This window comes from Orbicella franksi, chromosome 15 (assembly GCF_964199315.1).
Source record: "Orbicella franksi chromosome 15, jaOrbFran1.1, whole genome shotgun sequence".
Lineage (NCBI taxonomy): Eukaryota > Metazoa > Cnidaria > Anthozoa > Scleractinia > Merulinidae > Orbicella > Orbicella franksi.
The window spans coordinates 12,266,120-12,288,847 of NC_138159.1; the positions used below are offsets into that span (position 1 = coordinate 12,266,120).

General features: G+C 40.5%; 1 protein-coding gene and 2 pseudogenes across 3 annotated transcripts in view; 2 read left to right on the top strand and 1 right to left on the bottom strand.

Annotated features, from left to right (window-relative positions):
* LOC145469968 (alpha-1,6-mannosyl-glycoprotein 4-beta-N-acetylglucosaminyltransferase-like) overlaps positions 1-4,141 on the bottom strand; it is a 40,754-nt pseudogene extending 36,613 nt beyond the window's left edge. Inside the window, exons 1-3 of the transcript XR_014042404.1 lie at positions 3,910-4,141; positions 3,417-3,601; positions 2,841-3,044 (exon numbers count right to left, since the gene is read on the bottom strand). The product of XR_014042404.1 is annotated as an alpha-1,6-mannosyl-glycoprotein 4-beta-N-acetylglucosaminyltransferase-like (transcript). The remainder of the gene's footprint in view (positions 1-2,840; positions 3,045-3,416; positions 3,602-3,909) is intronic.
* A 3,227-nt stretch (positions 4,142-7,368) lies between these two features.
* Positions 7,369-11,560, top strand: LOC145469623 (uncharacterized). 2 transcript variants are annotated; one of them, XM_081453380.1, is made up of 3 exons: positions 7,369-7,551; positions 8,332-8,439; positions 8,747-11,560. In XM_081453380.1, the coding sequence occupies exons 2-3, from the start codon at positions 8,345-8,347 to the stop codon at positions 11,373-11,375; spliced, it is 2,724 nt and encodes a 907-aa protein (XP_081309506.1). In that variant the 5' UTR covers positions 7,369-7,551; positions 8,332-8,344; the 3' UTR covers positions 11,376-11,560. The 2 variants fall into 2 exon arrangements, with proteins under 2 accessions (XP_081309506.1, XP_081309505.1); XM_081453379.1 differs by having other exon boundaries at positions 7,369-8,439.
* Positions 11,561-18,773: 7,213 nt separating this feature from the next.
* LOC145469213 (uncharacterized) lies at positions 18,774-21,439 on the top strand (annotated as a pseudogene).
* The last annotated feature ends 1,289 nt before the right edge of the window (positions 21,440-22,728 follow it).

Sequence of the window (22,728 nt, forward strand, 5' to 3'; positions counted from 1 at the left end):
CACAGCTAAGCGAGTTTCTTTAGCGCAAATTCATTTTTTGCTTTTTCTTCATGATAGTAGCCCAGCTTATTAGATTTCCCTTTAACAAGTCGATTTTACCGGGAGAAAACCTGCCTAAATACAAACACTGAGCCCTGAGTTTGAATTTGCTTCCCTAACTACTGCCATAACAGCGAAATGTTAGTCACAGCTTTTCTATTTGGACAGAGTTCGTGATTTTCTCGTCGAAAATTGTTACCACCGGCTTCCGGAATTAAGTTCGACGCAAGTACGCCGTCTGAACCAGCCGTCGCTGCAAAGTCGCTCTAAAGGCGAACTTAATCAAGTTTGGTTCGGTACTTTGCGACACGAAACGAGACGAAATGGTACTTTGCGAAACGGTACTTTGCGAAATGGTACTTTGCGAAACATAGGCCGTGAAAGATAGAGACGATGAGAGACGATGTGGTGTCGAGACTGTTATGAGTTCACATAAGAAACAAACACTTCACGTGGCTTCACAATATTTTCGCTGTAGTTTTCCGCTACTGGCTATCGGCTTTACTTCGCTATGCTTAAATTAAAATTTGGGTCCGAATTCGGTGCGAAGTCCGCATTTAATTTTAATGAGCTAGGCGGAAAGGCAAAACAGGTATAAGTCAGGTATAAGTCAGGTTTGCGTGACGGATTAATGTGATGCCTGACAGGAAATGAAGAGTCATGTCTAATTTAAGCATGAAGTTATCCTTCCGCAGATCTCTACATAGAATATAACAGTCGGTGCGGCATTTTAGCTGGGAAATTTTCGTTTTTTGTTGGCTTTAAGAGTGCGATTGGGGTTTGGAACAGGAGAGACCTTTCATGCAAGCACACTCACCAAAAGTTGCGTTACTTTGTAGCGTGATATACGATATACGATATAGTATATACGATACAAGGTCAAACGCCAGTGGCGGATCCAGACCTTCAGCCAAGGAGGGGACCCGCTGGACTATGAATGTTGAATTCTGCGAAGATAATTCCAGCACTTCAAAGAAAATGCGCTATTCATGCTTCATGCTTAAAATAGAAATGACTCAGTGTAAAATGGGGTTGACTAGCCTACACGACTTCTACGGGTCGTGACATTTGTACATTTGCCGCTCTCTGTTCGGTCACTCGACCTTTCTTGTCGCTTCACTTGTGTTCATGAAGGGCACTTCATGTTGTGTAATAAGGAGGAGTTTTAAGTGAGTTGAGCCGTTCGATCGTGCTATGGTAATTTTTTTTTATAGGTCATAGGTCTGCGTGGTTTCCGCTGTTACCGGCATGTCGACTCGTTGAGTTTGACACCTCTGTAATTTGCCATGTGTTGATGCATTGTTTAGGCTCATTTCTATTGCAAGATATGCTTTTAAGTCTCCATGAATTTGTTTTTGAGGGACAAAATATGAAATTCACCGTGAACATGTTGCTTACTTGCATTCTATATTGTGACGCTAATATAAATTTTTGCTATCACGTCACTAAAGCATATTTCTAGTAGTGTTTATAAGAAATTTGAAATTCTTTGCAAAGATTATACGCATTTTCGAGTGGTTTGCGTTTCGTTTTCCAGGTGTCCAGGTGTTTTCCAGCTGCTTACCGTTTACGCAAATTTCCCAACTAAAATGCCACACCGACTGTTCTATTCTATGGATAACTTCATGCTTAAATTAGAAAAGACTCTTCATTTCCTGTCAGGCATCACGCAAACCTGGGTCGACTTATACCTGTTTTGCAATCAATGTTTATTTGCCCCATTCAATATTTTTACAATATTTTCGTTTCGCAAAGTACCATTTCGCAAAGTACCGTTTCGCAAAGTACCATTTCGCAAAGTACCGTTTCGTTTCGTTTCGTTTCGTTTCGCAAAGTACCGTAAGTCGAATTTGATGTTGTTTGCCGCACCAAACCTAACCTGCCGAACCAAACCAATTCAAACGCCGCTCTTCTGCCGTACTTCACTCATCAATTAGGTTCGGCGCGTGAATGAAGCGGCGTTTGGAACGGGCCTTTTGACTCTTGCGTTAAAATTTCCTGATTCTTTTATTTGCATTTATTGTTTTCAATAAGCTTACATGTTAAGTACGATTTGATATTGCGGTAGGAAGCCCGAGCAAACGCTCTTAGAGCGTGTAGGTTCATTTGTTAGTTGAGTCAGGAAATTAGCTTGAACAACGTCCATCAGAAGTATGTAGACATCGGATTGCCGTAAAACTCTGTTGTTCGACCAATCAATCTCCGGAAGATTGAAATCACCAAGAAGAATCAATTCGTTCGTCGAGAGCTCTTGTAAAAAAGCCTGCAGGTCTTCTATGGGCTTAATCTCGTTGTTGGGTGGTCGATAAAAGACACCCAATGTAACTTTACGGTTGTGAGAGAATAAAACATCGACGAAGATAAATTCTGAGTCGTACTGTGAAGTGTTATTAGGAATTGCTTTGATATTGTCCCGCATGACGATCAATACCCCACCGCCTTTACGCCCATTGAGCCTTCTGTCTCGTCTTAAAATTGCGTAATTATTAGGGAAGATTTCCCCATCAGAAATTGAGCTGTCCAGTTTCAGTCAGAACGATGATATCGTAGCGCGAAGCGGCGACGTCTAATTCTAGTTTGCTTGTTTTGTTGACGATGCTTCGTGCATTAGCATAAAACGTTAGAAGACGAGTCGGCTTTTGCTGTCCTGTAGAATTGTGCTGTTTAGAGCAAGTCGGACCAGGCTTCGGGTTCACGTCGCCGCTCAACTTGAGAAGATTAATTTGAAATTGCGTCTTGAGTAAAGAATGTATGTATGTATGTATGTATGTCTAGTTTTATGGAACATTTAGTTCACTCACCTAGAAACCGATTCCATTTCGAGGTTTCCGTCACGATATTTGGCAGTCCATCCTCTTGATCCCGATGATTCAGTGGCAATGGAATGAACTCGTTTACAAAGAGAACCCCGATGGCGAAAACCGTGAAGACCATAAAGGCAAACTTTAAAACAGACTTGTGCTTAAGTCTGCAACGCATACTTAGAATTGGTTGGTGCTCTTGAACTGCAACGGAGAAGAAAATCTAAATTAACAGGAATATTAATTGCAACACTGCGACACATGGAAATAGGCTTTCAGCACGGGCATTTTTGCAGTGTTTTCTAGGGATCCACACTGAACGTGAGCTAGACGCCAGAGGCATTTCCATGTTTAGGAGGCTGAATACAAGAAGAATATAATGACAGATGCCCGGTTGTGACGAAAGCCTGGCTGTTGTAGTATAATTAGGACTCACGAGGGCGTTTGAAGAGCAGGTGACAAGCGTATTATTTTTTCTTTTCTTTTAATTAATTTACAAACACAATATACATAGGAAAAAAAAATAAACAAAATAAAAAGAGAAAATAGCAATATTACAGCACACTACTTACTTACAGTACAATATGATAGTTAAGGCCCGTTCCAAACGCCGCTCCATTCATGCGCCGCAGATGACCAAGCTGAAGTTGTCTGCCAATTCACTGCCAATTCGCCATCGGCCAATTCGACCGGCTGAAACTGTCTGCCAATTCGATTTAAAATTCAGTAGTGGAAATTAGAACACAAAATCATTTAAATATCTTTAACAATTGCGCAAAAACAATTTCTAGCTGCATTCAAAGCTATTAATTTGCGCCAAACGCTCACGTAAATTTGTAAAAAGATGCTGTAAATATCCTTTGTTCAGAAGTGAATAACTCGTTGCGTGACTTTTCAATTGACACCAACGTGGTATCGTCTGAAAGCTTACCGTCTTATTAGTCCATCTCAACGGCTTCTACACCCATCTCAACGCAATTACTATCGAAAAATTTCACCCGAACATCGTGCTTTAATAACATACACACTTGTACTGGCTTTTCCGGAAGTGAATAACTCGTCACCTGACTTTTCAATTGACAGCAACTTGGTATCATTTCAAAGCTTACCGTATTGTAAGTCCATCTCAATGGCTTCTACACCCATCTCAATGCAATTACTATCGAAAAATTGCACCCGAACATCGTGCTTTAATATGACATACACACTTGTGCTGGCTTTTCTCGAAGTGAATGACTCGATAGCGATGTTGGCAATGGGAATGTCTGTATGATAACAATCGTCGGTCGAATGGCAAGGTAAACAACTGATTTAGGGCGGCGGTGGCATCAGTCGGAGTCTGGGTTTTTGTCGAGGGTCGAGGGTCGAGGGTACTATGTCGAGGGTCGAGGGTACCATGTCGAGGGTATTAAAACATGAAATAAGATAAATAAAAAATAAAATAATGGTTAACTCAAATATAAAATAATAATAAGATAAAAAATAATAATATGTTTCTAAAAATAGAATAAAAAACAATTGAACACTTTGTGGTGATATCGTTGACGTTAATTATGTTTGATATTATGTTTGATCGAAAGATCTTCGGAAGTCTTCGGGAATCTTCGGAACATTTTAGAAAATGTTCAGAAAGTTTCGTATGCCCTTCGGACGGACAACACTCTGAAAATCTTCTATAGGTGGTCGGAATTCATCGGAAAATCGTCAAAAACTTCGTTCTTGGTATGTTTATAAAACGAACAAAATTATACACGATGCAAGAATTTTTCTCCTCGTGTTCAACTCGATATCTCAAGAGTTCGCTAATCGCACTCGTGAGATATGGAGTTTAGCCTGCGAACAGGCTCCCGAGTGGGGTTACGCGAGCTTAGCAAGCTTAGCTGCGAACGCAAGCACTTGATGATGAGTTCAACACTTGATGACGAGCGCTCCACTAGGCTGCGTACAGGACCTGTGCGTAGCTGGCGATATTTTTGTGTTTTAAAGCGCGTACAAGGTACAAGCTTGACAACCATGCAAATGGGGTCTCAAATTAAACAAAGGCCTTTCACAAGTTACACGTTGTCAAGTGTGAACAACGCGGGGTCAACGCGTGATTTCGTTGTGTTTGTTCTGGCCTATTGGCGTAATCCAAATGTCAAGGAACATGTTTGAACTCAAGACCATAAAATGTTGCGACCATATTGGGACACATTTTAATGTTACATTTGATTTACCGACGGAATAAGTCGACAAGTCACGCTGCTTACCAGTAGTGCTTTGACATACATATGCCATATCACAACATGTGATTGGCTGCGGCAAATTGCCAAACAAATATAGGGGAGTGGCGTGTTAGAATACCTAGTCGCGATTTCCGGTGTTGTTGAACAACTCAATTGCTTCAAACAGCATAAGTCGATATCTTCATTCGATTTCCCACGTTGCAAGGACAGTAGTCTCATTCGAAGTTTAGATATTTAGAGAATATGGATTCCCCGTCGAAGACATACTCAGAGGCCGTGAAAGGACAGGCCTCAAATGCATGGTGGAGGAGGTACCAGGAAGAGGACGAGGAGCAGGCAATGTTAATTGCCATGGAAAAATCAAGAGAAATTGTTTATAAGGTAACTGTCGTCCTAGTTGTCTGGCTAAGATGTGCTTTATTTCAGGGCAAATCCCGAGAAGGATAATCTGTTTTGTTAAGGATGGCTTATGCAGTGTGCAAAATACAATATAATACTGTTCTTAAATTGTGGTCCTTGTGTTTGTAGGTGGATAGTTCAAGTGATGATGGAGCTTCGGATTCAAAAGCAGGATTTAGCGGCATGTCTAAAAAGGAGGACAAGCGTGGTAGGGTGAGTCCGTTTTGACTGCGTTTTATTTTCGATTTTATTTGTTGGAATCTTTAATTTTTAGACCTAAATTCTAGGTCTCTTGTCAAAGGAGATATGTTAGGAAATTGTGTCAAAAATGTTTTCGAAATTTTGTCGAAAATTGTCTCGAAGGAACTTGAGGGGTCCAAGCGGTATTTGTAAATCGCCACTCATGCATTGTGCGACAGTGTTTTGTTCCGATTTATATGATCGGTGACTTTCCTGTGCGAAAATGCGAGATCACTCACCAGACGAAAACAAGCACACTTGACTTGTCCTTTACTAACTCAGTAATTAGCAGAAGACCTTCACTAATTTTCAAAGTCCAAATAGACAATGAACAGAAGCGCGAAGTGTAATAATTGATGAAACTTGGTTTATCGCGATATGAAGTTTAAATTTGCAAAGTAATATTCTTAGGACACTTAACTTTTATTATTTTGAACGTTTTGGTGTTATTTTACAAAAGGGGGAAGGGGCCAATATGGATGTGACCGTGATTCGTCTCTCAATTTGTGCGTACACGTAGGGTCTCGCGCGCGACTATTTTCCCCGCCTTTCTTTTGCACGCCTGCCACGTAGGCTAGTTTTCGCAAACGCGCACTGAACTGATTAAAATTGTTTTTATTATATCACCATCTCAAGTTCCATTTTGCGAAGTTATATACTTAGAACATTTTCAAACGTTTTGGTGTTAAAAAAACACAGGGCCACGAAGAAGAAGTGAAGATCGAGCGCAAAGCGACAGGGGAAAGAAACTCCTGCAATGTCACGGTTTTGTCACGCATATGATTGCTTGCGAAACAATGAACATTTCAGAAATAGTTTTACGCGACTCCCTTTTATGGGCCTTGCAGTATAAGAAATAAACTTTTCCTTGTAATCGCAAACACCAATTCTCGCGAAATTCGTCTTCCAAATTTTCTCATTAATTTCGGGCAAAAATTAGTAAGAATAGGGTATCATACCGCCATCTTATCTATGCGTGATAGTAGTCTGTTTTACGTCTGGCTGTCAAAAATGCCCAGTCAGATAGTTGCTGATTTTCGTGAGAACCCTTCACCGTGCAAACCAGCCATCTACTTTTTTTATGGCGGACAAGTTGTTTTCTAAGTTAGAGGACGTTTATTTCTAAAATAGACTGTGATCTGACTCTCTTTTTCGGAATAAAATCCTTGTGGTGAAATGCGAAAAATGCGACGTCAGCGTTTCCGGCGTCATTTTGCAACCAACCGCTTGCCTCTAAAATAACTCAAACAGCTTTATGAATCAAACAAAAGTTAACAACAAACTGGGCGGCAGGACTGAATTACTATCGTCTCGCCTGAAAGGCCATTCGCCCGGACTAAGAGTCGATTCGCCCAGACAACAGTTCGATTTGTCCGAACTAAAAGTCGTTTCGCTTGTACTAAAGGTATCTTGCAGTTGCAGAGGAACAAAACCCCGGTATAGTCCGTCTGCGAATCAGCGCACAAAAGCTTGTTCCGGCCCCCCGCGTGTTACCAGGGATTTCTATAATAACCTCTGATTTGCTTTTGAATAGAGCCGTTCTGGAAACGAAGTTGGAAGGGAACGCCTGGGTACTAGACCGCCCGTTTTCCTTACCGCTCTCCGGGTAGTCCTCTCCAGCTTAAACTCCAATTTACTGTACCTTAAGCTACACAAGACCCTACTTCGCTGAGGTGGACGGCAAATAGCAAAAGGAACAGAACAAAATGAAAAAAAAAAAAATGTAGTTTACAAATATTTTGGCAATAATTAATTTTACAACATTTTGCTTTTAATTTCTAGGTACCACTCAAGATCGAAAAAGTTGACCTGACAATCGCGCCAGTCAAGTCCAAAAGCTCAGAAAGGTAAATTAACACTTGTTCATCGTTGTTTCCGTTTCTGATATTGACTAGGAAAGCACTTGCCGTGAAAACTAATAAGAAAGCATGAGTGTGTAAGCTAAGTAACGATTAAAACTACAAATTCGACTATGGAAAACAAAGGGGAAAACGAGTAGAAACTTGACTTACGTCTGATGTTAACTCCAAAACATAACTCTTGTGTTAACTCCTTAACTCCTGCTTAAATCCATTACTCTAGAAGGGACGACTTTAAAATACAAGTAAAAAGGGAGTTCCCTAGATAAAACGACCTGATAAATAAATTCACTTCCTTTACATCAAAATGAAATGTCCAGTGGATTTACATGTATACTCAAAAGGGAATTTCATAAACCAATTATTCCATTCGCCCTTGTTGGATACGACTGGTTATAGTCAACGACGCGCGAAGCACTCGAGGAAAGCTGACGAAAAACAATAAAACATGATTTTTCTATGTTTTATACTCTGATTAAACATAGGTTTTTTCAGAGCGCGCGTAGACTCCTATCTATATTATAATCTGTTAATAATATACATGAAAAAATTACTCGAGTCTGATTGGCCGAGAGCAGTGCAGTTCAGTAGTAACACTACTGAAAAACGTGTAACACTTCATCGAGGTCGTGTGATTTTTTAAGCTAACCGCTGACCAAGTTACTTTTTACCATTGTATCGCGGGCTCAAAATCTTTCATATTTATATTATTAATAAGTAATGTTGTTTTTGAATGATGTCTAACCATTCGTGTTTTTCTGTATAAAGGTCATGGGACAAGATGAATAATAAAGGTGACTTATCCGATTTTGACCCTGATGAGCAGGAACTCATGAAATCAGTGTTTCAACCGAAACAGGGAAAAAAACCTAAACGGTAAGAATATGTAGAACTGTTGGTCTTTTTAAAGGGACGGTGTCACGGCAAATATATCGTATTTATCCGATTAAGCGCCCAACCTTGAATAACCTTGAAGGAAAAGTTATGAGCGTCCAGCCTCGAATAAGCGCCCACCCCACCCCTCTAGAAAAACTGAAGTGCACGACTCACTCTCAAAGTCCAAAAATTTAATAAGCAGTAGTCTTGTATTTTTGGCCCAGAATCAGCAAATTGAAATGTTAAACAATGTTTAACATTTTCCACTAAGGCATAATATTGAATTAAGTGGTTTGCTTTTCCTTAGGAATTTAAGCGGGGCTGCAAGAACGGCTCTAAGTGATCGAGATGATAGCGAGGAGAGTTCCAAAGACGATTCTGACAGTGACAATGAAAGATTGGCTGACGAGTGCCGGTTGAAGCAACGGAAAATAAGCGTTGAACTATGGGACGGTGTGGACAAGGAAGTGGTGGAACGTTTACCGGACGACATCGACGGGGACAAAGTTTACGAAATAAAGGGCCAACTGGATAAAAAGAAACTAGTTGCTGCATTGAAGGATGGGAGAAAGTGGAAGAAAAATTGCCCCACTACTTGGAGAGGACATGCTCGTGTAAGGTACGCGGACTGTAAAGGATCATTCAAGTGCACTAGAAACGATTGCCCTTTTAGAGTGCAATACGGTGTGATTAACACCACGCAGTTTGAGAAAAAGAAGACCGGCGAAGAATTTCATTGTAAGGGTTGTGGTTTGATGGCTGAGTTTGTTCCCTGCTCTGCTCGTAGATATATAAGTTATGGAAAGAAGTCAGCCAAAGTCTATCACTGTGGACAGCACACCTGTCCAGTGATAAAGGCACCGGTCAAAAACACAGATCAAGTGCATCAGATTCTAAAGGACAATCCTAACATTAAACCCGCAGAATTACAGTCTGCGTGTATATTATCGACAATCCGCCAGCAGTGCGACTGGCGCGACGTAGAGAAGCAAGCCGAAGCAACATTGGATAAACAATGGATTTCCAACGAAAAGAAAAAATTGAAGAAAGACATTGAGCCAGTCGGGCACAACTTCGAGGCAGTGGTTACGTTTAAGCAATATTGTGATGAAAAGGACGAATTTTATGTTTACAAAGTTAATGACAGGCGCGGAAACCCAGACAAGCCGTCCTTCGTGTTTAAATCAAGTCGAGAGAAAGCTAAGATAGCGTTGAACATGAACAGAAATGGCAGTCATTATCTCAATAGCGAATTTTGTTATTTTGACGGGAAGTACAAACGTTGTCGTGGCTTTGTCACCTTAACTGCCAGCGTCTACCATTCGCTCCTGCGAAAACAAATAATTCTGGGAACAATGGAAGCGGAATCGGAAAATTCTCAAAATGTCGCACTCTTTTGGGAATTGTTTAACGAAATCTTAAAGAAAGTTTCTGGCAGTGAGAATGAAACTTTCAATCCCATTGGCTGGTGTACAGACTTGGCAGGGGCAAACTTAGCCGGACTGTGTGCTGTATTCGGTGAAAGTACAAAATCACGAATCAAAACCTGCGAATTTCATTTCAAAGACCACCGAAACAAAAAGGCGAATAGACTCGACAGTCAAAGCGGGGAGGAATTTAAAAGCCTTTGCAACGAACTTCTTGAAAGTGTATCAGAAAAGCATTACGACACTGTTAAGAAACGTCTCGATTCGTTTATCGCGGCAAAGGAGGAGCGATCGTTCTTGCAAAGTTGGTTATCATGGTGGCATGACAGAAGAGGTTTCATTTTCCGTGCCTTTGCGCCGAAAAATGGACCAAGAATGAACCAAGCAGAGGTCATCCATGCCGGTTGGGGACATCGGGATAACCCAAACATGTCGCTTCTTGAGGTCTGCCAAGCAGACGTTAGAGACTCCTTATTGTTAGACGCGGAATTAAGAGCTTATGCTGCGGGAACAGCTACAGGTGGGGATGGGCCATCTTTCTTACAAAGTAAGAAACGAGAATATGCGCGTGAGCTGAACAAAGCTAGAAAGATGGGGGAGGAATTGTTACAAAGCGATGCCGAAGGTCTGACAATCGATCCGGCAGCGTCTTTTCGCCCGACAGAAAGGAAAAAACGCACACAGGAGGCCACCCGAAAAGATAAGGTTAACAGACCAAAACAAACTGCCGCCACTGGGACGTTTGCTGTGACAGACAAGCGAGACCGTCCATCTCACACCACTGCATCTAGTAACTCTCATGTGCCTGCACCTGACCTTCTGTCTTCAAATTATAGCTTAGTACCAGCCTCTCAGCCTTTTCCGTTGTTTCCTTTGCCGAGCTGTACTGGTGCTCCCTCGCTGTACCAGCCCCCGTCGCAGCACCAACCTCTGTCGCAGCAATCTCCGTCGCAGCACCAACCTCCCTCGCTGCACCAGTCCCCGTCGCTGTACCAACCTCCGTCGCTGTACCAATCTCCGTCGCTGTACCAACCTCCGTCGCTGTATCAACCTCCGTCGCAGCACCAACCTCCGTCACTGTACCAGCCTCCGTCGCTGTACCAACCTTCGTCGTCGGGAATGGCACGTACTCCCTATCATGCAACACCCCACGAGCAGTGGCATTCCGGCTTGTCGCCGTATCATTATGAGATTTGTTTATTGCCTACCAAAGTACAAAAGTGCTATGGATGCGGTAGTGACTTTGTGGACAAGTATAGAAAGCCACCATTTAACCTTGTCGTTAAACACGTGGATAGAAGGGTAATTCGAAGAAACGAAGTTACGGGACAACTCGTATTTAGCCATGATTATTCTAACACTTATTATCACCCGTCGTGTGCACATCTAAGACGCAAAAATCCGGTATTTACCGGCCTTGTCTTCATTTCCAACGAGCTTTTTGCTGCATTGGAACCTGGCCAGCGTGCTGTCCTTGAAGCATGTGATCTAAATGTTGTTTCGAAGTAAACATAGATAATGATGGTGAACTAAATCATATCACATTTTTTCGACTATTTTGTTCTTGTTTGCACCTGAGACGTGGAATTTTTCGTGTAAGCAGCTAGTTCAATAAAAGAAACTAGATGCCGAGATTTCTTGATGTGGGTTTTGTCTGTGATCGTGTCCGTGATCGTATTCGAAGTCTTATTGAAAAAATTATCGCGCAAAATGGAAATGCTTTGGTTGCGCTTTTCTTTGAAATTACACTGACACGTGACACGTAATGCAAGCAGGACCTTCTTGTTTTGTTATCTTGGAGCTCGAGGCTCCCATACAGTCGGAATTAATCAACCGCTTAACTATGCTGTAGAATACTTTTCTTTAATATCCTTTTGTTTTGTTGGGAGGGAGGGGGGGGGGGGCGGAGGGGGACGGGAGAGACACAGTTTACTAATTATCCGAAGATTGTACGAATGTTTCCGAACACTCTCCGAATTCTGAGAAAATTTCCGAAAACGTTCGAAAATATCCGAAGATTGCCGAGGAAGATCCGTGGGATACCATTTGCTACCACTCGCTATTTGAGCTATTTGTTTAACACGAGGAGAAAAATTCATGCATCATGTATAATATTGTTTGCATAGGTAATCATACCGTATAGAGTTATTTGCACGAGTGAGTTTTTCAAAAAGCTGAAAATTGCGCGAGCCGCTTTGAAAAAAAAACTCCCAAGTGCAAATTAATTTCTAATTGAACTCGAAACATGAAAAAAATTTCCGCGATACAACGGTAAAAAGTAACTTGGTCAGCGGTCAGCTTGAAAAGAAAACACGAACTCGATTTTCCGATGAATTCTGACCGCCTATAGAAGTTTTTCAGAGTGTTGTCCGAAGGGCATACGAAACTTTCTGAACATTTTCTAAAATGTTCCGGAGATTCCAGAAGATTTCCGAATTAATTATTATTTTTAATTATTATTTTATATTTGAGTTAACCATTATTTTATTTTTTATTTATCTTATTTCATGTTTTAATACCCTCGACATGGTACCCTCGACCCTCGACATAGTACCCTCGACCCTCGACCCTCGACAAAAACCCAGACTCCATCAGTCGTTCGCTCCTGTCAGCTGAAAGCCGACGGTTGATGGTCGTTGATGATAATGCTCTTTTCCCAAGTTTCGTAATCACCATCTCACGCTATTTCCACTGATACTGATTACAAACAGCAACGTGGATACCGCTGATTAGTACGGTTGCCATTTTGTCTTGAAACTCAACAAGCCATGCGATGGAAATCTTAAATATGCCTGGAAAGATCATGTGCTTTTCTTTTAAAAATTAATTGGGTTGAGATGGGTGTAGAAGCCGTTGAGATGGAATAATAAGTCGGTAAGCTTTAAAATGAAAAAAAATTGGTGTCAATTAAAAAGTCAGGTGACGAGTTATTCACTTCGAGAAAAGCCAGCACAAGTGTGTATGTTATATTAAAGCACGATGTTCGGGTGCAATTTTTCGATAGTAATTGCGTTGAGATGGGTGTAGAAGCCGTTGAGATGGACTTACAATACGGTAAGCTTTGAAATGATACCAATTTGTTGTCAATTGAAAAGTCAGGTGACGAGTTATTCACTTCCGGAAAAGCCAGTACAAGTGTGTGTGTTATTAAAGCACGATGTTCGGGTGCAATTTTTCGATAGTAATTGCGTTGAGATGGGTGTAGAAGCCGTTGAGATGGACTTACAATGCTGTAAGCTTTAAAATGATACCAAGTTGTTGTCAATTGAAAAGTCACGCGACGAGTTATTCACTTCCGGAAAAGCCAGTACAAGTGTTTGTGTTATGAAAGCACGATGTTCGGGTGAAATTTTTCGATAGTAATTGCGTTGAGATGGGTGTAGAAGCCGTTGAGATGGACTAATGAGACGGTAAACTTTCAAACGATACCACGTTGGTGTCAATTGAAAAGTCACGCAACAAGTTATTCACTTCTGAACAAAGGATATTCACAGCATCTTTTTACAAATTTACGTGAGCGTTTGGCGCAAATTAATAGCTTTGAATGCAGCCCCGTACCCAAATCCCTAGTGATTTGGGTATCCCCACTGGGGATACCCAAGTTCATACAGCGAACTTTGGCGCGTGAATCTGGTTTTGTATGTCCTTATAAATGCGGACTCGGATCAGACAGTCTGTTATAAATTGCGACTATTTTCAGCTACGTTATGTGTTTATATGAAGATTAAGAAAGCTTTTGTTTATTGAGAGAAAGCTTCGTAAGAATATAAATGGCTTTTGAGCAGAATTATGGATGATTTCACTCGCCCCAGTCTGTGGTATTTAACGCTTTCAGTGTTCTGGGTATCCCTACTGGGGATACCCAAAACACTAGGGATTTGGGCACGGGGGTACCCAAAACACGGGGATACCCAAATCACTGTGACACCGAACCTAACTGATGAGTGAAGTACAGCAAAAGAGCGGCGTTTGGATCAGTTTGGTTCGGCAGGTTAGGTTTGGTGCGGCAAACAACATTAAATTCGGCAGGGTCTGTCGCACAATGCGACGTTGGAGCGGCAGCTGATTCATACGGCGTTCTCCTCATGTGTCGAACCTAATGCATAAATTACTGTAATGTATTTTTGATATAACGGGACTCGTGATTGGCTCAAAATTAAGTGGCGTAACCAGTCATGCATGAAGCTCAGAGTCGTCGCTAAAAATAAAGACAACAAAATACCAGTATGTCTTCGATTTATGAGAAACGGGACTGTATAAGCGAGTTTCTTTAGCGCAAATTCATTTTTTGCTTTGTCTTCGTGATAATAGCCCAGCATATTAGATTTCCCTTTAACAAGTCGATTTAACCGGAAGAAAACCTGTCTAAATACAAACACTAAACCAGTCACAGCTTTTCTATTTGGACAGAAATCGTGAATTCAGAACGCATATTTTCTCGTCGAAAATTGTTACCACCGGCTTCCCGAATTAAGTTCGACGCAAGTACGCCGTTTGAACCAGCCGTCGCTCCAAAGTCGCTCTAAAGTCGAACTGAAGGTGGTATGGTACCCTCAATATGGACCAAAAAGTTGTGCACTCAAAAAGAGAAATTAAATTTCTAGAGTTTTACTCAAAATGGTTGCTATGGAAACCAGCCACAGCCTTTTGAAGTAGTGTTTTACAGTATTGACGCCAACACTTCCTGCTCTTATACAAAACAAAATTTGACTGTCAAATAAGCATATTATGCAAGTTTCTGTTTTGCTCTGTGCAATGAACCTAAGTTCTGACAGTTAACTCTTATTTTCAGTGCTTTTTACGGCTTTATTTGGAAATAACTTTATTTTTTACCACACTCAGTGGACAAATCATCTCATGTCACGTGACAGATCTTAAAATGTTACGATTTTTTTGGTTTATATCATCGCGACACTATTGGTCTTTGATCAACCCAAGTTTCGGGAATTCTACTTAAAAATCTTGCAAAGTAGAAATGTTGGCGCGAAGTCAGTCGGTACAGAAGTAAACTTTTGAGAAAAATGCACTTTAAGTTTCTTACACGAGGTATTAAGCATTTAACGAGCCACAAATAACGGAAAAGGGGGGGTGCAGATTGGATCTCGGGGAAGGGGTGCAATGGTTGTGCTATTGTAAAAAGTTACCGCAGTTGTGGGAAATATTCCTTTTCATAAGGGAAATGAATGAGCCTGTGATGGCAATTTGAGGCAAAGCTTTTCACAAATAATTATACCAATCGAGTTATGCATGTCGTAAAAGTTTTTTTTAAATAGTTTCGTTCATATAAGTTAAAAATAATCTATATTTTTGGTCACGTTCTTATAGTAAACAGTCGTTGCTACGGCCGTTGCTGCGTGAAAAAACTTATAGCACTGTGTACTTTCCTTAAATTTCACACTCATCTGGAAGGAACTTCGGCAAGATCGTTTCAAAATGTTTTTGACAAGTCCTCAAGGGTCTTAAGTCTTGTATTTCCAAGAAATTGAATTTTTCATGAACATCGCCATATTTTAGGGTACCAACCCCCTTAATCAAGTTTGCGGCGTTTGGACCGGGCCTAAGAGTCTTGTCCATAAATATGGAAAATAACTCGGCAAGGGTCGAAAACTCGATTTCGCTCATATTTTTACGGTAGATAGGCAAGGGCATGACAAAAACTACTGGATAGTTTTCTTGGCAAAGTATCCTTTTATTTCAAAGAAATATGCAAATTACCAAATTCCGTTAAACCGTCATTTGACGCACCATTTTATTAAACAAGTTTGAGAGCTTCGCATGCAAAACCACATCATTCTTCCGTATTTAAAACACTCAAATATTTTTGTGCAATGTTTAATTGTGTACTGGATTGATTTTAGGGAATGTTGCGGTTTTTGTTGGGTGCAAAATAATTAAATTTCGAAGACATGTATTTCATTCACTTAAAAGTACTTCGTAAAAATAATTGATTTTCACCATGTGCGAAACCTTCAAATGGATTAAGCTTCTGGTGGTTGAATCGCAGAAGGATGGTCTACAGATTCCTGTAAAAATTTCTTTGGGAAATGATTGTGAGTGGCGTAAGAGCTTTTCAAAGGATGTTACTAAGACTGGTAACGGAGAACGGGGAACGGGGAACGGAGAACGGAGAACGGGGAACGGGGAACGGGGAACGGGGAACGGGGAACGGGGAACGGGGAACGGGGAACGGGGAACGGGGAACGGGGAACGGGGAACGGGGAACGGGGAACGGGGAACGGGGAAGGGGAAGGGGAAGGGGGAAGGGGGAAGGGGGAAGGGGGAAGGGGGAAGGGGGAAGGGGGAAGGGGGAAGGGGGAAGGAGGAAGGGGGAAGGGGGAAGGGGGAAGGGGGAGGGGAGTCTGGGAACAAGTGTACAGCGGTAACCCGCGTAAAAATTCAACACGGCAGACAAAAGAAAAGAAAAGGGAACAATTTGGGGAAATGTGAGGAAGTGTTACGGTTGTTAACGTGCGTTTCTACCGGCTGTGCCACCAGATCATGGCCCAGTACGTTCTTGTTTTAGCAGAGTCCGATTTAGGCTCGATTACCGGCCGCTGTTCGGGAAAAGAGCCCGCGCTCCTCCCCAGAACTCACGGCTGGACTCGTGGACTTGGCATTGTTAATTTCAACCTATAAGAAATCTGCTGCCTGAATCGAGTAGGCTGCATACATTAGCTTTCTCGCAGTAGCAAAGGAGTTGCGATATGAAGTGCGATCGCATTAGTGGGATATTTAACCAAATACCGTCAACTGATGAAATCTTGCCTGATCTAAACCATAGTAGCATATACAACACGCAAAATAGTCAACAGACTTATACGTTAGAATCTATATTTGAATCATGTGGTACCAGAATATGAGATAACGAACAAAGTAAACAAAAGGAGGGATAAACGCAAACATCGATTTCAAGAAACAAAACACCCAGTCAAATTGATGTGTACCTTAATCTTCTTGAAGAGAAGCAACACCAGTCTCTGGCGAAGCCAGACAAAATTAAATTTTTAAATGAGCCAAAGCAAACCGAACAAGAGAAACATAAACATGGTGTCAACACCATTTACACCAACATATGTGTGACCTTTGACATGACAGTTGCTACAGCATAGTCAAACAGCTCTGCTCTACTATAAAAAAGAAAAAAAAAAAAAAACCTCTTCTATAGAACACAGCATGTAAAGCCCTTCCGCAACAATAATGTGTAACAAAATAGGTTGGAGGGCCAAATTTAAAAGAAGTGGCGAAAACGCCACAAATTTTACGAGCCGTAGGCGTCATGTGGGCCTGTCTACGATTGTCATTAGAGGACATTTCCGGCCACCTGAAGCACCGCAAGAATTACATTATGAAGTTGCGTCACAGACATGCTTTGCCGCTCACGCGTCCAGCCGTCTCTTCTCGGGGAGGAACGTAGACCGGACTCGAGAAAGCGGCGGAAATCGAGCCTACACATTAAGCGACGGTTCTAAATGTTTTATTGTATGAGGTTTAATTCAAAAGGGAAATCAAAGAGAATTAGTTCATGTAAGCTCCGTTTATTAATTAACATGATTTTTGCATATTAAATTGATTTGATTATCCTTATTAATAAAATAATTTCGGGCTAGCTCCTCAGAGGTTTGGGCTAGTAAGATGAAATTACAGCTTGCCCGAAGGGCAAGTGGTGTTTTTGAATTTCATCTCACCGTGCCGTCAGGGATCTGTACGGGTCCGCAAATGATCCCAGGACCGCAAATGATCCCGGACCGGAAATGATCCCCATATAGGACCGCAAATGATCCCGATCAAAAAGTAAGGACTGGCATGGATTTATATCAGAGGAAGGTGAGAACATGTGCAAAAATTATGAACTAAAAAACATGTTTTATCATTTTACAAAAAAATATTCCACAGTTGCTGTTTTGTTCTTCGAACGGTTCAGATCGTTTTCACCGTCACACAATAGAAAAAAAAAAATAAAAAAATAAATCGAAAACCAACCAATGGAAAAGCTAAGAAATTGTGATGTACGCTATAGAAGATAACTAAATAAGACACTTCTCCAAGTTTTAGGCCTGTGCGTTTCCCCAAACTTCAGAAATTCGTCGTAAATGTTTCCCAGAAATTTACAGAGCCCAGTAAGAAAACGTCATGTTGGTATACATCCGTGGTACACCAATATGGCGGCCGGAATATAGTGTAAACATCTGGAACTTACTTTGGCTTTCCAGTTGACTGATTATCAGTACTAAACAAACAAGCCTTTAGATAAGCACTTTTCCTAATGCTCTAACTTCTAAAAAGGCTCAAAATCATGAGATAAGTATATATTTTTCAACAAACTCGATCGTAGCGTTGTGTCACGCAACCTCCATAACCCTGAAATTCAAAATGCTCTGGTTTCCAAACGAAGCACGCTAATTGTAAACAGATATAAATATACCGCCTCTTATGCCTGATGAGGATAAAAACACGTTACGTGAAGACGATCTATTGAATTAGAAGTCTTAGAAAAACACGTACTTGTAAACATTCTCGAAATCCCGGTGGCGATAGTATCAAACATCTATCAAACAGCTAACTTGTCAAAACGAAGTGCAAGCCTTGGCTTTGCTTGGTCATGAAGCTGAACTTCATAACTACAGCTTGGAATTTTGGCTTCTTAGAATACTCAAGTAGTCATTTCCGAGGAATTAAAACCAAAATACGACCAAGGAAAAATTACAAAACAAATTTGTTCAAATTTCCAGTGCTACACACTAGGTGTTTTACAGAGTGATAAAGTGTTGTAGGCTTGTGGGTCTACTCAGGTGACAGCGTCTTCCTTAACCGTTTCTTCATGGTTAGATATTAGTTTAAAACTTATGACGAGAAGCGTTAATGGCTGATAAAATGTGATTTGACTATAACACCGAAACATCAATGTTTAACAAAGGAGGATATGTAGCGTATGTTGCACTGATCATAATTTTACTGAGAATTGCAAAGAAATGCAAGCCAAGTCGTGTTTTGATGATTGAGTGGTGATATTCATAACATTGTAGTTAGCAACAAAATTTAGTCGAAAGTATGAAAAAAAAAGCAAGTTGTAAGCCATTATAATTATAAGATGACTTTAATAAAAAGATCGATATTCACGTACGCCAATTCCCTATCCACACCATCCCACCATCCATGCCATTCGTTATTTTTTTGTCGGGATCATTTGCGGTCCCTATCGGGGATCATTTCCGGTCCGGGATCATTTGCGGTCCAATTTGGGGATCATTTGCGGTTCGGGATCATTTGCGGACCCGTACAGATCTCATTTGACAAGAAATATGTACTGGTCCTGATAGCCTTAATGGCTACAGGACTATGTGGCATGTCTTGCGTCTTAGACACCATATTAATGTTCCTCGGCGATTAGTGGAGTCATTATTAAAGGAGGTCGATCCTAGGGGAGTGGAACACAGAAGGAGCCGTTACCTTCAGCGCAGGATGCCGTGTGTCACCTGGACCCAACTTCTGCTGGCACATGGACGGTTACGATAAACTAAAGCCGTTTGGCTTTTCCATTCACGGCTGTGTAGACGGCTTTAGCCGAAACATTATTTGGCTTGAGGTCCAACGATCGAACAAAACTCCAAAGTGTGTAGCAAGCTATTTCGTCAAACATGTCAAAGCAGCACACGGATTGAGGACTGAAGGATTGGAAGAATATGCAGGATCGAAGTCTCACAGCTATGTATCGAGCACTAGGAATCAACGTATTGAATGTCAATAGTCACATTACAGGAAACAACGTTCAAGTTGGTGGATCGACTTCTTTCAAGACCTTCATGAATCGGATATTCTCGATCTGACCAGTGACTTGCATAAACAGGCTATTTGGTTTTGTTTCGCTGATCTGCTCCAGTATGATCTGGATAAGGTAAAGGAATATTGGAACAGTCACCGGATCAGGAAGTCAAAGCATGCCACTGTTTCCGGTGTTCTCGATATGATGTACTCCCTTACTACTAGGTCTCAGGCCTTCTCGTTAAAATGCGGGCGCATGGTTTATTTCTCTTGCATTTGCGGCGTGCGGTCAACTTTTGTTTGCAGTGTTGATTTTGCTTTCATTTGCAGTGTACGTTCAGCTTTTTTTGCTGTGAGATTTTTTTACTTGATTTGGGGGTTGATTTTGCTCTCCTTTGTAGCGTGCAATCCACTTTTCTTTGCAGTGTGCGTTTGATTTTTTGGCAGTGTGCATGCGTTAATTGTAGGAGTGCATTCGATCTTTCATTGGCAGTGCTGGTTTGACTTCATTCGTAGTATCTTTGATTTAGTTTGCAGTGATTGTGATATTTTTTGGTATTTTGTGTTTTTTCTGGTTTGTAAAGTTGTCCTTACTAGGTCACCGTAGCTGGTAAGCATTTTATTACTAACCAAAAAAAAAAAAAGACAAAACATAAACACTATTTATATAGTTTACTTAGTTAAACAAAACAAAGAAAACACATCATCAATGCATGTTAAATAATATGTATAGAGGATTTTTGGAAAGCAGTAATAGACTTAAAATGCTATTAAACGGCTATTTCTTTCTGTATATTTAATTTTTCTTTTAGAAGTATGAGAAAACTGTCGAAAGAGAGCTTTTCGTCGTGCGGGCAGCTGCAGTATATAGAAAATTTTGCAATTAGAAGCGCATAGTTCAAAGAGTATCTATGTTCCGTTTTGTCGAAAACACTGTATAAAATCATATCATTTGATAATGTTAGTTGCTGTTTCGTTTTATTTGTCCATCAGTTTTGAAAGGCCTTCCAAAAGGCCATAACGGAAGAGCAGCGTAAGAACATATGATCTAGGGAGTGTGTATCAGCAAAGCATTGAGCACATATATCGTTGTCAGACATTTTGGCCCTAAAAAGAGACATTTTAGTTGCGAGAATGTTGTGTATAATCTTACATTGAAACATTGTTATTTTAATGTCATACTTGATCTGGAAAGGTAATTCGTACACTTTTTGGACGGTTTCTGGAGTGAAACCATGTTTTAAGATTTTAGTTCAAGCAGTAGGTGGTACGAAGAATTTATTCAACAGCAAGTTGTACAAATATTTGGTGGAAATGGTTTCTTCTTTTTCTTCACTTTCTGGGCATCGCGAAGGAGGATTTTCAGATACTAACCTCCAAGAAGTTGATATGGAATTAATAAGACCAAAGTAGAGGGTGAAGGGGGTTTTGAGTTTAAACTTATAACAAAAGTTTTTAAAGGAGAGGAATTTACCCTCCTCTTGAAGGAGATCCTGGATTCGTATTATATTTTGGCCAAATTAACCAACTTTTGTAGAATACAGGTTTACCAATAATTAATATTTTTCGATTATTCCAAATTATCTCTTCACAAAAGAGTGAGGTCTCGCTTCTTATAGAATCTTTAGTCATTTGCCATTCTTTTAGTACGTCAATATAAAAGGTGGTAAATTGCCGACCTGTAGTGTGTTAATGTCATAGTTAAAATTTGTCTAGAAGTGTAATCCTCCTTATCTCACTAGGGTTGCGTTAGGGATGATTTTCCAGGATACTACGTTTTCGGATTTTATGCGTGGTATCCATGCGACTTCTAAGGCTTTATTCAAGATATTAAAGTCAGTCATTTTAAGTCCTCCATGTTTTCTCTCGCTAATAATAGTTGATTTCTTGATTTTATAGGGCTTCTCATCCCAAATAAATTTAAAAATTATTGAGTTGATTTCTTTAATTAATTGTTCTGGGATAACGAGTACAGACGTATTGTAAATTAATTTTGAAAGCCCTAACGTTTTAACGATGTTTATCTTAACAAGAAGTGTAAGGTTTCTTCTTTTCCAACCATTTCAAGTCTTCTCTAGGTTCCGGATTTCCTGTATAAAATTTAACTCCGTTGCTTTACGCAAATCCTATAAGAAAAAAATACCAAGGGCTTTTATCGGGTCTCGTGGCCAGCAAAAACAGAACGGAGTTTCAAGGTTGTTTTTCCAACTACCGAGCCACATCCCTTCTGTTTTTGTAGCGTTAATTTCTAAGCCAGAGAGATTTTTAAAGTTATTTAGAAGTACCAGTAGTTCTGGGATAGAATCCTGGTCTCGCACGAAAACCGTGGTGTCGTCAGCATATAAAGACACTTTGATTTCTTTCTCACCAACTGTAAGTCCATTTATCGTATTCTTATTTCTAATTGCATTGGTAAGAACTTCGATACCTATCACAAATAGCAATCCGGACAGAGGGCAACCTTGTGTGACACCCCTCTCTAAAGCAAAGAACTCTGACGCATGGCCATTATTTAAAACACAGCTTGTAACGTTGTTGTAAAAGATTTTCTCCCAGTTTTTAACGTCAGGTCCAAAATTAAACTTGTCAAGGGTGTCGATAAGGAAATCCCATTCAATAGTGTCAAAAGCTTTTCGAAAATCAATAAAAAGAGCAACTCCTGGCACATTTTTCTCGTCTGTATATGACATTACGTCCAAAATTAAACGAAAATTTTCACCGATATAACGGTCTTTAACGTAACCGGTTTGGTCAGGATTAATAATTTTTGGAAGAACCTTTTCTAATCTCTTCGCAATTGTTTTTGTCAGTATTTTATAGTCAACGTTAAGAAGAGGGATTGGTCTGAGATTCTCTAGTGATGTGGTGTCTTTATTTGATTTCGGGATGAGTGTAATAATCCCTCTTCTTTAAGAAATTGACAAAGTTCCTGTATCAAAAGCAAAGTTAACACTTTTTATCATGTGAAGATGCAATTCTTTGCACAAAAAAAAAAAAAAAAAAAAATGTATAAAAGCAGGAGCCATAATCGGGGACGGAGACCGTAAGCGCGCGCCATTTCAAGTATTGGGGTTGTCCCCATGATATGGGACAATAATCCTAT